Here is a 17,780-nt window from a genome sequence, read left to right as displayed (position 1 = left end):
TTGAACAAGTCAAGTGATATACCCAAAGTCACACAGTTAGTAAAGTGTGGTTAAGATTTGAACCCTAGTCTAACTAATAGTAGAGCCTGAGTCTTGTACTGTGAAAGCACTGACTCTCCTATTATAGAATCACATTTCCTATTTGCACTGGGATAGTGCTAATTTCACACCTTCCTTCCCTACCTCTTCACCACCACTTTAATGTGTTGCCAGGTATACATACCTTGTTCCTGCCTCCCAGCCTTTATGCTTGCAGTTCCCTCCACCATGTGCTCTTCCCCAGCTGTTTGTCTGGTTTCCTCCTCCATTCTCTGCTCATGGTCACATCACTGACCACCTTATCTAAGGCAGCACTCATTCTCATCCTAGTTATTTTCTATATACTAGAGCACGGGGATTTCAAACTAGATTCAGGTAACAGCCTGCCTGGGTTGGAACCCCAGCTCTGCCCACTCACAAGCTATGAAACCTGGGTCAAGCATTTTTGCCTCAGGTAAAATGCTTAGTCCCTTACTACTCAAAGTGTGGCCCATTGACGAGCAGCATCAACGTCATCTGGAAGCTTGTTAGAAATACACAATCTCAATGCCTTTTCGGAAACTACCAACTCAGAATCTGCGTTCTAACAAGAACCCCAGGTGACTTATACACACAGTAAAATTTAAGAAGAACTGGCTTAGAACACTGCCTGGCACACAGTAAACACTACATAATTGTTAACAATTATAATTACCTTATTTTGTTTTTCCTAGCGCTCATTTATCTGAACTATATTCGATAGGGTGGCCATAAACTAAAGAAACATAGATAATATTATTTTATATTTTGCATAGATTACACCATCTTGATTGCTTCTTCTGGAAGTTGCTGAAAGCAAAGGTTGTTTAATGAAAATCAGCAACACCACTCCATCACAAGATGCACGGACAGGGACTAGTGGCACACACAACCTGTGGAACTGTAGACAGCCAATGAAGGATAACATACTGAAGTCATCATGCAGGGCCACTGAACATATCGCTTATTATGGATATTAGCCCATGCTCCAGACTTTATGGCCATATTATATACTTCTTTATTAGTTTAGTGACTATCTCCCTTACTATGATATAAATTCCATAAAAACAGTCCTATGTATCACTCCATCTCCAGTATCTATAAAAGTTTTCTCAATAGATATCTTTGCATGAATAAATGAAATTACAGTCTATTCCTGGGACTTGCACTAGTGACTTGGTTCATTCAGCTACTCCCATCACTGGCTAATTCAGAGGAAGTTTCCATATGCCGTTCCCTCTTATGGACAACAAATGTAGGTATTGTCCTGATGTTCCTGGTTACAAGTCATATCTTATCTTCCAAGGGTCTGGCATTCTTTTACATAACTACCAATGTTAGCCCTTAGCTTTTCTATGAGCTGGTTTATAGTTCTACTGTGTACAGACACTCAAGAATCTTTTTTAAAACATGACTTGTTTGTATGAATGAATCAAGGTAATTTAAAATGCTGAACCAATGGGAGAGAGAATATGTCCACATGCATGTTAGGTGAAGAACTACATACATTTTGGTTTCAATTAAGCAGTGAGTGAGAATCCCTGTGAAAGCTCTGTTTGAGTTACTTTAGGGAACCAATTGTTATGCAAAGATCAAAATGCGTTACGGATCACACTAAAGCAGAAATGATGATTTCAAGATTAAGGAGGCTTCAGAGGTGGCTAATTTTCAGATTAGACAGTGATGGAATCTAGATTTGAACCAAGGAGAGAGGGAGATTTGGAGCTCCCAAATATTGATAAAAGTATAGATATAACATTTATTTGTGTTTGCTTTATGGCACTTTATCTATTCATTGGAAAACATTTTCTGCTCTGCCTTTGTTCCATACCCTGTCCTCAACCCTGGGGATACAGTGAGCAAGAAAACATGCTCCTCATGGCTCGCCTTCAGGAGGGAGAAAATGAATGAGTAAATTCATGTATAATATATTTTCAAGTAATGATGAGTGCTATAAAAATAAATAGAGAGAGGCAACGGATAGAGAATGATGTAGAATATAAAATACCTAAGGTAGGAAGCTTTGAGTGTCTGAGGAACAAGGAGGCCCATGTATAGAGAGAATTCTCCAAAAGTAAACCACAAGCACAATTGTTAAGTGATTCTGTTTAGATGCCAAGGTTGATTATATTTCTACTTTTAACTTCTAATTAGATCTTAATTCATTCCAGAGCTCTGTAAGTTTAACATCTCTTTTTGCAGGGGGATGACGTGGGGGTGGATTAAGACCTACAAAAGCTATCTTCTTGTCTATCATTTATCTGGCAACTCACGACTTTCTTTGCAGTCCTTCCTTTTGTGAGGTTATAATGGTAGATTTGGGGACAGACTGTTCAGTGTATGTTCCTTTGCTAATTGAATTACTGGTCTTCTTTTTGCCCATCAGGCCCACAGTTCCCTCTGCCTTCTCTCCATCGATGGAAATGCTCTTCTAAATGCCCTGTCCGCTTCTAGAAGGCTACATGCAAAGCCTTCTAGGATCTGGCTCCGAACGCCATTTCCAGAGCTATCTTCTGCTACAGACTTTTGTGTAGGTTATGCGTGAGCTTCATCGCTCGACTTGACTTTCCTCAGACCACCTCACACTTCCAGAGCTCGCTGTTTGTGCTCATGCTGCTCCACCATTTCTCTCGGTTTCTGCTATGATGCCATCATTTCTGTGAATCTTTGCTGATTCTCCCAGCCCCTGTTAACCACAGGATTACATACAGTGAAGGTGAAAATGCCTGCATTTTCCGGAGTCTGTAGTTTGAGGAGGCCAGAAATTATTCCTCTTTACCCTCAAACACCCTGGTCACTGATATGGTAGGTGTTTGACAGAGATTTAAATATTATCCATGCCTACTTTCCTAGCCTTGTATCACACTATTTTCTAACACAAAACCAATTTTCCAGTTTATATGAGCGACTCGCAAATTCCCCGAAATGTAATTTTACTCCATGACTCCAATATTTCAATCGCTTCCTACAGCTTTCAGTATAAAAACCAAATTCCTTACCTTGGTCTTTGAGTGCAATTCTCCTATAGCTCAAGGTCTGGACCCTGGCTATCATTGTTGGCTTCTCTCCTCCCACGCATTCCCATGCAGTCTTCATTCCAATCCTATCAAACCACCACATTTTTCCCAAAATGTCTTACCATTCTTTTCTCCTTGTCTTTCCACATGCTTTTCCCTATTTCTGGAATTTTCTTTTCCTTCTACTTTGACTAACTAGTGCCCTCCCTTCAGGACTTCAGGACGTAGCACACATGTCCAGTCCTCTCTGAAGTCGGGGGATTAAGATGCACTTCCTTTGCTTACCTCCATGATAACCAGGGAGTGTAGAGAGTGGTTGACTCGTGTGCACCTCCCACGAAATACAAGTCACCTGAAGTCATCAGAGATGGCATTTTATTCTTTATATCAGTGGTTCTCAAACTTTCAGATTTAGAACCTCTGAATCACTGGAGGGGTTTTTAAAACTGGGAGCCTCACTCCCAGTTTCTGAGTTGAAAAGTTTGGGGTGAGGCTCAAGAATTTGCATTTTTAACAAGTTTCTAGGTGATGCTAATGTTGCTGTTCCAAGGACTACACTGCAAGGACCAGTCTTTGACATAATCAACACTGTTTAGCACACTTCCTGAATTTAGTAGGGGCTTGACAAGTAGGATTTTTTGTTATTTTTTTTGCTTTTTTTGCTGAGGAAGATTAGCCTGCAGCTAACATCTGTTGTCAATCTTCCTCTTTTTGCTTGAGGAAGATTTGCCCTGAGCTAACAGCTGTGCTAATCTTCCTCTATTTTGTATGCAGGATGCTGCCACAGCATGTCCACTGACGAGTGGTGTAGGTCTGCACTCAGGAACCAAACCCAGGCTGCTGAAGCAGAGCATGCTGAACTTAACCACTAGGCCACAGGGCTGGCCCTTTGATAAGCATTTTTAATAAAAATTACACGCTTACCTTCTTAAAATAAAAAAAAAATGGGGTCTTAATTATATTACCTTTTTTGTGGGCACAGGCACAATGAAGTCATATATTTAAAACACAGCTCATTAGTCAATCAAATGGATACAAGGTATCAGTTGTTTTCAAATATGCATGCACATCGGATTAATGGAGGGAGAATTTTAGAATATGGACCCTGGGCCACACCCCAGACCAGCCAGCTCAGACTTTGGGAGGGAGCCTAGCGAATCCGTCTTTTTAACAAACTCTTCAGGTGACTCTTTCTCAGCCAGTCTAGTGCCGAGCTTGGTAATTAGTCTAATCAGCCTTGGCTGTGCCTTACTCATGCTAATTTAGTCAGTTATCTATTTACTCCAGTAAGTTTTTAACAAGCCTTCAGTTAAGCGTGGCGTATAAAATGAAAATACAAAAAGGCCCACTTAGAACTTCAATACTGATTACACCAGCTCCAGGCATTTCTAGGGGTGCCCAAGAATGATGGCTCCCAGTTTTAAACATCACTAAAAGGAAGGACTAGCTGAAAGCACCATTTACTGTGCCACCATAACTCTTCTTGAACTGCACCCAAATGCTTATTATGCTTTCCACACAGGCAATTTTAATTTCTTAAACTGTTGCCATAAAATGGAGAGGTGCACCTCTGGGTAAGTTACACCACTGGTGTGTCACGGAGCAGGATGAATCATGCTGGAGCCTGCGAGATGACAGTGGCCCAGCAGCCTGCCTAACACACTGGTGCTTTTTCTTTAATACGGCTGGCATGTCAGCAGACTCCAAATTGGTTAAGATTAGATACATCAGTTAAGAAAAAAGTGAGCCTCCTCAATCTTCCCTCAAAATGATAAGGCTGAGTCCCAGGAGAGGGACTCAGAAAAAAAAAAAAATTAATTCATCCTCTTGCTTCTTAATCCAAAGTAAAAGGGAAAGAAATGAGTGGATAAAAAAAATCCAGATTCGTTTTATTCAACTGTCATGCCAGAAACATTTTTGAGGGCATAATCTATGCCACAGAGTGTTCAGTTATGGTTGAAGGTAAAATTGTATGTCAGAAGAAATACAGGTCTGCTGCTGTTTCAAATCTGTTGGGGTCAAATACTTTAAAAAGAGCAAACGTAGGCTTGTCTCTGGGGAGAAAGTTGTTGTTGTTATTTAAATACCAAATATAGGGTTTGTACCATCCCATGTGGTGAATTTACTTTTGGGAAAAGTGACCAATTTGCAATGTTAAGTGTTAAGAAAGAAAGAGAGAGAAAGGCAGGGAGGCAAGGAAGGAAAGAAGGAAGGAAGGAAGAAAGAAAAGAAGGAAGGAAGGAAGAAAGGAAAGAAGGGAGGAATAGATGGAGGAATCTATTTTAGTTCCAGCTGCATTTACACCCTGGAAAGGCAGAGGCTGCCTATGGTCTCTCGAGGAGAGAAGTACCTCCTGTCTGTGAGGAAAAATAACTGAGACTTGATCTGTTCATGTTAGCCTCTTGTAAAATATCATTTCATAAAACACATCACAAACAAATAGAAAACCAAAATCTTCCCGAGCTCTGGCCTCTCAGTGAACTGTTGCTTATGTGCTCAGATTCCACTAGAAAATACTTGGTTCTTCTGTGATTTATGGCAGCCTGGGTGTCTAAACCACGCTTTGTGGATTAGGTTGGGTGGATTGCAAAATCACATGATATCAGTACCTGCAGATACGCTAGACATGCTCTGGTATAAGGCCCTCATTGTATAGTTGGGGGACTGGTGCTCAGAGACCTTAATTGACTTGCCCAAGCTGTAGTGATACAGTTGGTGGTAGAGTTATCAAGACCAAGGTCCCCTGACTCCCAGTGAAGAGCTCCTTCCACTGTGCCATACTGTCCTTAAAAATCTTCAATAGTTTAAGTGACATAAATTTTATCTGATTCTTTGGGCAATGATCACTGATTTAAAAAAAAGATCATTCTCTGTTCTGTTTCTTAGAAGTCTCTTTCAGAGTCATCTTCTTGATCTTTGTAAACGAGCATCAACCTGACTTACCCAGCCGTGTTCAACTCCCTACCCTGCACTTCTTGGTTCAGATGAACCTAAGTCTTACCTCCAAAGCAGTCATGTTTTTCTGGTTTGCTGCAGATAAGCGGTTAGCTTCTCTGATTTTATCTGTGGCTTCTCTCAAGAGGTCCCAAGCATCATCAACTTTGTTTTTGTAGTCTGCCAGTTTCTCCCGAAGATCTTTCTCCATTTCTTCATTTTTCCCTCGGGGTTCTCCAAACAGCTTCTGCACTTTCTTCAGAAGGCCTTCAGCAGCTCTACAACCACACCCAGCCCCAAAATACACAATAAGCCTTTGTCATGGTATCAGGGTTTCTTGGTATTAAACTGTGTCACAAAGAGATGCTCACATTAGAAGAATGGAAAAGTCAGACAATATTTAAAGGAGACTCAGGGTGTACTAAACCAAGTTGAAAATGGGTCCCTGAAAAGTGGCAAGACCATTTATAAAGTTAAAGCACAAAAATCCATCTATTTTAAATTTATTAGTAAAATAGCATTTTCAATTGGACGCAGTCTCATATTATTCTCATAATCCTACTGATGAATGAGTTTTATGGTTCACTTCACAAAAAAACCCACCTGATTCACCATAATGAGACATTTTCTCTCTGTTACTTTGAACATCAGGTATGAATATTGATATGTTTGGTTAGAAACTGTGAACAGAGCTCTGTGTTACTGACATGCTAGGACAATATCATGATTTTGATCTACTTTTCTTCTCCTTTTAACTCTGTGATGTGGGAGTCTCCTGGGTTTAACTTGATAGTTTTCCTAAACTGTTAATATCTGAGCCCTTAACAAAGGCTAAATACATGAAAAACAGCAGTCCTCAAACTAACAGGCATCATAACCCCTGAAGCTTTTGTCACAACAGCCTGCTGGGCCCCATCCCAGAAGTTTCACAGGTCTGGGGTGGGGGGCTGATAATTTGCACTTCTAACAAGTTCTCAGGTGTTTCAGATGTTACAGCTTTAGTATACATTATTTAAGTATAATAACACCATCATTTTGAAGTTAGATGACTGTGAATGTAAAAATGTATTTTTTTCTTGAGTGTTTAGTCACAAGGATTCATCAACATTAGTAAAACTACTATCACTATTTGCCACCATTATTTCAAAGCATCAGGCATTTATTATTTGACGACTATTCTACTCAGCATTTCTTAAGATGACAAAACGCATAGGATGGGCTGTCAAACTCATAACTTTATTTCTCCAAAGATACTTTTATTAAAACAAACAACTATTGATAGTTTAAAAGTCCCTATTACAGGTGGTTAATAAAGCAAGTTCATTAGCCCGATTATACAAGGGACAGCACCAGGAAAGGCTATTGACTTGATTATTTATATACAGGCAAAAGTCTACTTTCAATCCATTTTAGAGCAAGAGAAAGTATAACTAAGTAAATGAACAGTAAATAGCAAAGAAACAACGTATCTTCTACTCATATGTGTGATGGAAAATTTAGAAAACTGTAAAACAATTTGGAAAGCTCAGTTGATCAAATGAAAAAACAATAGAGCATTAACTCACACCAGCTCGTCTTCAGCGACTTCCTTTTGTGTATCTAGAGTTTTCCTCCTCAGTTCTGTCATCATCTGATCGATCTCTTTCTGAAGTGCTTGCAAGTTGCTCTCAAAGGCCTTGTCTTGAGTTCCTAGAGTTTCATTTAGCTTTACAGCTTTTTCATTTACAGCTGCAGGGGGCAAAACAAATTTGGGAAATTAGTAAACAAAAATGCCACATGCAAAAATGACACTCAGCATCTGCTCTTCCCCGCCGTCTCCAAATGAAATGTAGTTTGCCATGGGTGTCCCTGCTGGGAAATAGAGAGCAAGTTAACACAACAGTCCACGACAAAGAGGGAAGTGTGACGTATTTCTCCGTATTATATTTCATTTTGGGGGCATGATAATTAAAGCATGGTGTTTCTACCTCAGAAGGAAGAAATACAAGTGCCTCAAACCCTCTTCATGTAGGAGGTACAAAATGAGACGTGTAGCATAACCCCTCGACGCTGAGCACACAGGTCTGTGTTGCTGAGCAGACAAGCATACTCAGTTTTAAAATACTGAGTACAGCAATACTCTCAGCGATGAGATCTCTGAAATGACCCTGCCCTTGCATGTCCATGCAATTCAGTGTTCATTTGTTTAAATGAGGAAAGAAGCACTGGTCTAGGGACAAGGGTTATAGATTTGGGCTCAAGGAGATCTTCCGGCAGTAACATCCATTGCAAGAGGCTGTGTCTCCAATGCATTAAGGGGGGTTTCAGCTGTGTTCTTTGGAATCTGAGGATTCTCCAGGTGCTTTCGGGTGTTCTCCAAATGAAGTCTATTCTGACAAGAATCTGTTTCATAGGTTGGTGTTCTGGGCAAATTTCACTTGAAAAAGGAATTCTATGTCAAATAAAAAGTTTGAAAAACTGGTGAATTGAGAGATTTATGAAGTTATACCATTAGTTTTTGACCAACTTTTTCTGAAGTGTGTTCTATGGAACATTAATTTAACAAGTTGAAGGAAGATGTTTTCGCAAACTCTTTTGTCTGCTGAACTCTTATTTCTACAATGTTACCTATGAAAATCCCTAGAGTGAGGGATCTGGGTTGGCCAAGAGACATTCTCTATCATTCAAGGCTGCATCCTAAGACCTCTTTAAGACATAAAGAATCCTGAAAATTCATTTCTATTCTTGGATGCACTTTTCTTTTCTTTTTTTTTGTGAGGAAGATTGGCCCTGAGCTAACATCTGTTGCCAATCTTCCTCTTTTTGCTTGAGCAAGAGTATCGCCGAGCTAACATCTGTGCCAGTCTTCCTCTATTTTATGTGGGATGCTGCCACTGCATGGCCTGATGAGTGGTGCTAGGTCCACACCTGGGATCTGAACCTGCAAACTCTGAGCTGCTGAAGCGGAGTGCACAAGCTCAACCACTACACCACTAGGCTGGCCCCTGGATTAAATTTTCTGATCAGCACTAGTCAGAGTTGTTCCAAGGAGAGTATACAGAGTTCCTGAAGCAGGTGCACACAGGCAGGCCATGGAGAGCAGCCACGGAGAGCGTGGCATGGTGGTTGGTACAGCGGTTCTGAACTGTGGTCCCCAAACAAGCAGCATCAGCTTCACCTGGGAATTTGTTAGAAATGTACATTCTTAGGGCCCACCCCAGACCTACTGAGTCAAAAATTCTGGGGGTGGGGGCCAGCAATCTCTGTTTTACCAAGCCCTGCGGGAACTTCTGATGTGCGCTAGAGTTTGAGAATCACTGGTTTAGCAGAACGAATTGGGTCGCAGTCTCTAATTCGACCTTTTCCAAACTGCATCTTTCTTACTCTTTTTTCAAGATAAATGTCTTTGGTTAGAAAGTTGCTGCGGTCAACCCCTTATGCCTGATAGCCATAGTTTAATCTGTGGGACGATCTGAATCAGGTGGTTTAAAGCCCGAACATGGCCATTCCTAGCCCTGTGGTAGAGGTTATCGCTCAGGCGCTGTATTCCTAGAAGTTAGGGAGGGCGGCTCTTGGCCACTGGTTAATACCTTGACGTATGCCAAGGAACTGTCTCAAGATTCCACCACTATTGCTAGTAAGACATCACCTAGGCTGTGTCATCTTTGCTAAGGAACCACAGTGACCATGGACTGGTTGACTGGAAAGCTCCTAGGTCCAGCAGACTATGTGGGAACCACGCCAGAACGGCGGTGATGATTAACTGGCAGGAGGTTTCTACTTCCCAGATGTCAAGAAAGGCAGCAGTCCACGTGGCGCTGCCTGTGATAGAGCGCCACCCTTTGGCCTGAGCATGCCTGTCTGTGCAGTTGATTCAAACCAATCATGGCGCTCAAGTAACCACTGACATTATTTGCATGCATGTGCATGCAGTTTTTTTTTAATGAAAGGGATGAACCTGACTTTCCAACTTGCCAAAGGTGCATGTATTTCCTGTATTGAGTGGATATATAAATGAGCTTTGATTAGGCATATTTTTTGAAATTTGATTGGATTTACGCCCTGGGCCAAGATGGTTTTGAGGAAGGAAGGAAAGCGAGACAGAGCCTCACTTCTGGTCTATTTGCAGACAAAAATTTGGTGGAAAAAGAATGATATCAGAGAGAGAAAAGAAAAAGGAAAAGATGGTGGTACCTTTTGGAATGCATGCATCATTTCTTTTAAATTAAAGTAATATGTAAGCAACTAGAAGAAATTATTAGGGTACAAAAATACTGCTTTAGCAAAATAATGCTAGAACAATGCTGGAAAGTGGAAAGTCTCTGGGTATTTTTTAAGCTAAAGATGAATGTGTTATCTAGTCTCTTACTCAAAGATATTTACTATCAGTTCAGTATGTTTCCAACAGTAGCAAACATTTTTGTAAAATAAATCTATCTTTTAAATGTATTTATTTGTTTCTAACTTATTTCAAAGGCAATTTAAAGTAGTTTTAAAATATCTTTAAAACAAGATAAAATGACATACAAGGAGATTGAATAAAGATAAAAAAATTAATGCAAATCAGGAGAAGTATTAATAGACAGAATGGCATACCCTAATGTTCAGCACAGCGGACCCTAAATCAGTGCTGAGTGTCTTAGTAGCTGAAGCATAAAGGGATGAAAAGGGGACCCTTCAGAGGTTACAACATCTGTAACATGCAAGTGAATTAATTCCTCAGGAGAAGCAAAGCTGTTTTTCATACTGAACTTGAAAAAACAATATCCTCTGATGGGTAATTTTATCATGAATGAAAAATACTCCTGTGACCTGAGACACAGGATAGAAGGGTGTCTAGCATTTATCACATCTTCGTAGATGTCAGGATATACACTAATGGGTTATGTATGTTCACTCATTAATTCTAATGGCACAGAGAATAAAATATAGTTTATTCATGATCTAATCAGGGTTCATAGCACAGTAGACTTTAAAAATTATAGCAAGGGGCCGGCTGGTGGCATAGTGGTTGAATTTACGCACTCTGCTTTGGCGCTGTGGGGTTCTTAGGTTCGGATCCTGGGCGGACCTATGCACCGCTCATCAAGCCATGCTGTGGCAGCATCCCATTTATAAAATAGAGGAAGACTGGCACCAGAGTCAGCTCAGGGACAATCTTCCTTAAGCAGAAATAGGGAGATTGGCAACAGATGTTAGCTCAGGGCCACTCTTCCTCACACACAAACACACACGCAAATTATAGTGAGATAAGAATGCCTAGATTAATAGAATGCGATTATCTATAAAGGGTCATGACTTACAATGGAAGATAGGATGAGAAAGGTATTCCATCTATCTAAAAATAAAGTGGAAATAGACAAACGCCAGGCTGAACCATTCACTTTTACCACAGCAATTTATTGTCACTAATAAAACCTTAAAGTACTGATAATTATCCTCATTATTGTAGTTTTGAGAGAGGAAAAACAGGGTATGGTTATGTCGTATCACCCACTTAAAGCTGTTGGTGAATTTCCTTTTCCTTTTTAAAAAATTCCCGACTATCTAGTCTTGAGGTACAGATATACATCTCGGTGAAGATTTAGTTTAACTCTGGTATATTCTAGTTTAAATTTTCATGAAATTTGAACAGTTGGATTAATTCTGCCAACGTCTTTTTTGTAAAGGGCTGCGGTGATCATTTTTGTTGTCATTTACGTCAGTACCTGCTGGAAGAAGAGAGGAGTGTTCACATTTTCCTCAGGTGCAGGACCACAGCTATCCCACACGGCACTTCACGTGAATTAGAAAAAGCTGCCCCAACTGGACAGACCGTTGGACCATTTGATGCACAATTTAGAGAATGGGAGACATCTTTGAAGTTACATAACCCTTTTTCATGGTGGATAGATTGTGGATGGTGAGCCAACCCTGGGTTAAGTATCATTTCCACCCCGCCCCCTGCTGGTCCTCTGTGCGATGCACAAATTAGGAGGTGGAGGCTGTAACGTAGAGGAGAAAGTAAGCAGTGCTGATACTGGAGTCTACTGGAAACACGGGTTAGCATTTATTCTTAGGTACCAATGTTTGATTGAAATGATCAAAATGAATTCCCAGAATAGGTTTCTGGGTACTGAGTCTTTGAGATTGAGATGGAAGGAAAAGTTCCTGGAAAATTGACTAGCGCTTTCAGGGTGTCACTCAGGGCAAAATGATTCTACCTGCAAGGGGAGTTTTTGGCAGGCAGGGGAGGTGGACACTTCGAGTAGCATCACTGGAAGATAAAACCAGGGAAACTACAACCTCATCTAGCAGAGCATACAGCACAAGGAGTTAACTCAGATTTTTCTGGTAGGAGCAACTTCTGTTTCAGATCTTGATACGTTCGCCTCAGATTAAAACTCTGTTACTCCTTACAGTGGGCAATCTTTGGGAGTTTCTGTCTCTTCTTGGCCAGAGATTCCTAAGAATTACCTGTCAGGATCTGTCTTGAAAGTTATGTCATGTCCTGATTTATTTGGCTATATTACAAAGCCATGTATCTAAAACACATAACATTGTAGAGAAATAAAAATTTTTTTTAAAGCAAAAAAAAAAAAAACCCCGCAACTTTTTTCCTACTTTCTAAACATGCATGCATGTTTATTATACATTAAGAGATATTTAATAACTAGTGGAGTTGTTTTATATTATCTGTTTTCTTTAAGAGTCTCTTAATCTGGGCTTTTGCCCCAAAATGGCTTCCACTTTGATTCTCAATCAGATTGGTAGACTCCAAGAACTAACTCCTGGAGAAGTGTGGACTACATGCAGGACAGCTCCTGGTAAGGCAGCACATCCAAATCCCAAGCAACAGATGATCATTAAAAACAAGTACCAAGTATTTTAAAAGCCATTTTGAGAAATTAAAGTGCCTCTTTAAAGTACTGAGTAGAGTGATAAAATTAGCTTTCTGAAAAATTAAAAGTCTTTTAAATAGTTTTGAATGCAAACAATAGCACAGCATAAGTTGTCCATTAGTTATTTAATCATAATAGCCATTTCTCAAAAATTGCAGCATTCCTTAAGGAACGCATTCAATTTACTGCTATTCTGCACTCATAATTACTAATTCACTGATTGTCGTCACTAATTTAACACTGTAGGTTGTAGATTCTCAGCAGATAATGCCCTTAAATATGTTGATGAAAATATTTTTAAAAACCTAACACTCAAATTTAAAAATGTCATCTCTTACTAGAGAAATTCCAGTCCTGTGTAATCCTTTTTCAATTTTTCTGTTGGGAGAAATAATGATTAAATTATGACTTTTCTGATACCTTCGGCATCCTGGGCAAGCTCCTTAATGAAGTCTGTTAAAGAGCTTGCTCTTGTGTTGGTCCTCTCAGCATCCTGTCCAGTTTGCTCGGCATCTGCTGTCACTTTGGTAGCCTAATGATCCAAATTCGGGAAAAGCATAATTAATAGAGAAGAAGAAGCTACAGTTAGATAAGCTCCCACTGGCTACATTTTCTTTCAAATATTACTCTGAGCCAAAGACAATCGATGAATTATTGATCAGATGTCCTGGAAATGATGCCCTGTGCTCAAGTATACAATTAAACTTTATTACTTTTTCCATTAAATGGAAATCAGAGAGCTGTATTTGGTCTTTTTCAAACCCTCGTTATATGCAATGGCACAGAAGAAGCGATAAATTGCAATTATTTTTGAAATATCTTTAAGGTACTGTTGCCAAAAGTCTTTAATGGATTCTTCAGCCTCCACATGTTGCAGTTTTGTCCATATTTTATTTACTGAAAAAGTGTGGAGTGTAGCAATGATCTCTGGAAGGAGGCATGGGCAGTCTGTCTCAATAAGCCTCATCCTATAGATTTGGTTTAGATCAATACGTTAATTAAAGACACAAAGAAGGGGAGATGCTTAGCTAGTAAGTAGTAAGTGCTTGTTGTATAACACTTTAAAGATGCCAGGAAAACATTAAAGAAAAATAAATGCTAACTTTCCCCATATGACATCACAAGAAAAGATGGCCATTAATCCCAGAACCATAGATCATTGTCAACACAACGAAACAGACCCCAAAACACCTCACCTCCAAAAGAGTATCTTCAGACATTTCCACCTTTACTCACATTGAAAATACCATCTGACCAAGGGAATCCATTTAATGTGTTCATAATTAAGATATACCATATTTAGTCAAATAAAAATGGCTTGTGCAAAATTAAAAATTTCTTAAAAATACTACAAGGTTTGGAGCATGTTATAATAGGTTTATATTTCATTTTCCTATGTGTATGCATATGCTAATAAATATGAGTTCTTTTTTACAAGAAAGATAGGGGTAATCTACAGATAATCAATCAAAGAATCACAAACTGCCTCAATAAAATTTGAATAAGGTCCAGGTTGGCAGAGTATTAATACTCCACAATCTTGGACTTGAGTGCCTGCATTCTAGACATGCCCAGAGAATCTAAATTTCTTTATACATAAGTGGATTTTAAATAGAACTTAAAAGAGAACTAAATGTCTGGCCAGCACAGAACATGGTAAAAGATGCTACAGGAATTTTACTGCATTTTCTGAATTTCCAAGGGCAGGTAGAGGTTTAATTCATGAAAGTTTTCAAGGTTTTGCACAAAAGGTAGAATATAAAGTCCAACAATTATCATCTAATTTTGCAACCTGAAAGTGTTACTATCACAAATAAAAGGAAGAAAGGATAAGAATTCATTGGAAGTTTTTAGAATTACTCTTTAAAGTTTAATATACACACACATACACACACACAATGATTTAGAGGTTGTTAATCAATGTATTAAAATGCTCTGAATTAACTCTTCAAAAATATCAATAATGGGATTATTTTCACTTTTAGATTCAAGGTTCAGATGGATGAAGTAACTTTTTACACATACATAGGAAACATAATTTTCTAAATGCTGCTTTAGAATTACTAAGGTCAGCTGCTTAAGATGTTGGGGCTGTCTAAGTTTCTTTAGATGTTTGTCTAGTCTGGACTTGATTGTGCTCTATGATATTGCTCCTATTTTCACATCTCACAGGGACCTGATCTCCATTGTGGTCACCTTTCAATATCTTATCTTCAGAATTAATGTATCCCGAGCACTAGCATCTCTTACTACACAGAAAATGTACATTATAATTTAAACTTAAAATTTATTTTTTGCTTTATCAATAGCTTATATGTATTATGAAAAGATAATAATTTATATAAGTATTTATACCATCAAGCTTACCAATTCTTGTTAATGGCACAAAGCATCTAATTTTTTGGAAATAAACATATATTGATACACTGTCCCTTTTAAATTCTAGACAATCAAGACAGTGCTCATTGCCTTGACTTCTATTTACCTAGTTAATTTTTACAGTAATGTGTAAGAGTCATCACTAACAAACTCTGTACCAATTATATAAGTACTCCAGTATTAAGATGTCAAGAATTCTACATGACCTATGATCAGAAACAAGTTAAAAAAGTTATCACTAAGACCCTATGCAATTGACCTCTCTACCTCCTTTTGTATATGAAATATGCTAAACTCTTCCCTTTTTAGGGCCTTGGTATCCTGTTGTTTTTGCCTGGGATGAATTTCTGTTCTATACTTTCAGTGACCAGATCCTTGTCATCCATCAGCTTTCAGTCTAATAAGCATCTCTTCCTGGTGTGGCCATTCCCAGGGCACCTCTCCAGGTTTCCACACTGCCTGCAGCAGAACACTTCCTTCTCAGTGCTGTGCACTTTAGAATTACTCATTTATGTGTTGGCTTACCTATTTATTAGCTGCCTCCCTGACAAAAGTAAGCTCTAAGAGGGTAGGAACCCAGTCCATTTTGCTCATCACTTTCTATCCAGCTCATTATATGATGCCTGACTTATAGCAAATATTGAAGCAATGTTGTTAAATATGACTAAACAACAATTTCCTAATGAATCTTGCCAACCTTATTATCATTCTTATTGCCTACATTTCTATGAACATTTCCAGAAAAAGCATTTGTTCATACTATTGCTCCTTCTCTCCTCTCCAATTATCCAAAATAAATCCAGCCTTTGAGATTCACCTTCTCTGTGAAGCCATCCCTGATATTTTGGCTCGTGTTCTCCTTTCTTAGATTTTCAGAAACAACCATCGTTACCAGCATTCATGACTATTTTCGGTAGTCATGTTAGGTGTTTTGCCAATATATTTAATCTCCATCCTTGGGGCTTATGTCTTATCTTTGTGCCTGGTGTATTGTAGGGGGTCAAAGATGTTGGGTGATTGGCTGATATAATGATAATCAAACCAACTATCCCTTTGAAGTTCTAAAGCCTGTTAGAGGGAAAAAAAATCTCTCTCCATATGCCTTCCCAATACCATTCAAACTGGCCATATGCCTCGTGATACGCTTGCCAGCGAATGTGGACGGCTGGGCAGTTTTCTGGGTGTTTTTCACAGCCTCCTTGGAAGCTGCTGCTCAAGAGCTGCAGCTGAGTGCTTAGGAGGAGAGCCAGGCCTGAGAGCCTCCAGTCCCCACCACACTGCGTTCTAGTCCCTGGCCTCATGGTAATTCAAAACCAGCTTGCTGTCACACACCAAGTACCATGCTGTGCAGGAAAGGGTGGAGTTGGGAATGGGCAGGACTCTTTAGGGCCAGCATGGTCCTTACTGAGGAAGAAAGTGGCCTGCCCTGCACAGACAGGAAGAGCTTGCTCCTTGGCTGCACTCCAGCAGAGGAGGAGATGTGAGGTTCCTGGCACCAAAAGGCATTGACTTATTATGGTATTAGCACTCTTAACGATGGGTCACACGGTCAGGCTCAGCTGTACCCTAGACTGATATGAGTGTTCAGAAGGGCTTACAACACTCTTTTGTGTCTCATCTACTCTTCCTACCTTTAGAGATACATAGAGGGCATGGTCCCTACTTTTACCCTGGTAAAAAGGTATGGGGAGGTTAAGTGACTTATCTGAACTCACACAGAGGGAATTGGGGACAAAACACAAATTTTCTGTCTTATAGCTTCATATTCTGTCTGTGTCAAACACTAACTTATGCTTGGCCAACATCCAGGAAAATAAATGAACAAGCTGAGCATTCTGGGTGGGAGGAGGGACATTGCTCCAGCTTATGTAGTACTTTAAGTGTATAAGCTTTAGATTTTAGTAAATTAGCATATTTAAAAATCCATATCAGAATATCATATGGATATTTTTAAAAATCATGACTCGTTACACAGTAATTAAGTTGAAGAGTCACTCTTGTCAAAACCACACATGAGAGACTCCCTAAAGGATGCCTATGACAAATGCACTGTCACCTGTGGGGAGTGGTGATGGAGCCTGGTATCATTGTAAAGGCGAAATTCACAAGAATCAGTTTCACCCAGGACAGGCTATTGATAATGTTCCAGATGAATGCTAAATACCACATGATAGAAGCTATCTGTCTGGTTCAGTTTGGCTCTTCCTGCGTTTTATTAAATTACCATCCCCATTCCTTAGTCATCTTTCCTCTTCTCTATTATCTTGTCCTTTGAGTATTTGACAAATGTCTTCTCATTTATCCTAATATGTTGTACAATCTTCCTTTTATTCTCTATCTTTGATTTTCTTATTTTTACGTCCTCTTACCTCTGTTCTACAATCTTTCCAGTGTTCCTTTGTAAATGATATCTCATACAGCACCTTCTATGGATGTCTCTTACCTTTGATTACGTTTATTTTACATTCAAGTTCACTCAACTAGGTGTTTTGTTCCTTTTATTTTTCTTCTTTTTTTTTTGGAGTATTTATAT

General features: G+C 39.3%; 1 protein-coding gene across 2 annotated transcripts in view; it reads right to left on the bottom strand.

The window, feature by feature from the left end:
• Positions 1–17,780, bottom strand: part of LAMA2 (laminin subunit alpha 2) — a 542,322-nt gene that overhangs the window by 102,533 nt on the left and 422,009 nt on the right. For both annotated transcript variants that reach the window (XM_070557039.1, XM_070557040.1), the window contains exons 35-37: positions 13,289–13,400; positions 7,574–7,736; positions 6,076–6,286 (exon numbers count right to left, since the gene is read on the bottom strand). In XM_070557039.1, the coding sequence (XP_070413140.1) occupies positions 6,076–6,286; positions 7,574–7,736; positions 13,289–13,400 (486 nt within the window). The remainder of the gene's footprint in view (positions 1–6,075; positions 6,287–7,573; positions 7,737–13,288; positions 13,401–17,780) is intronic.

The sequence above is a fragment of the Equus przewalskii genome, chromosome 9, assembly GCF_037783145.1.
Source record: "Equus przewalskii isolate Varuska chromosome 9, EquPr2, whole genome shotgun sequence".
Classification (NCBI taxonomy): Eukaryota; Metazoa; Chordata; class Mammalia; order Perissodactyla; family Equidae; genus Equus; species Equus przewalskii.
The sequence above is the reverse complement of the archived record's forward strand: the minus strand, read 5'-3'. Positions and strand labels throughout refer to the sequence as shown.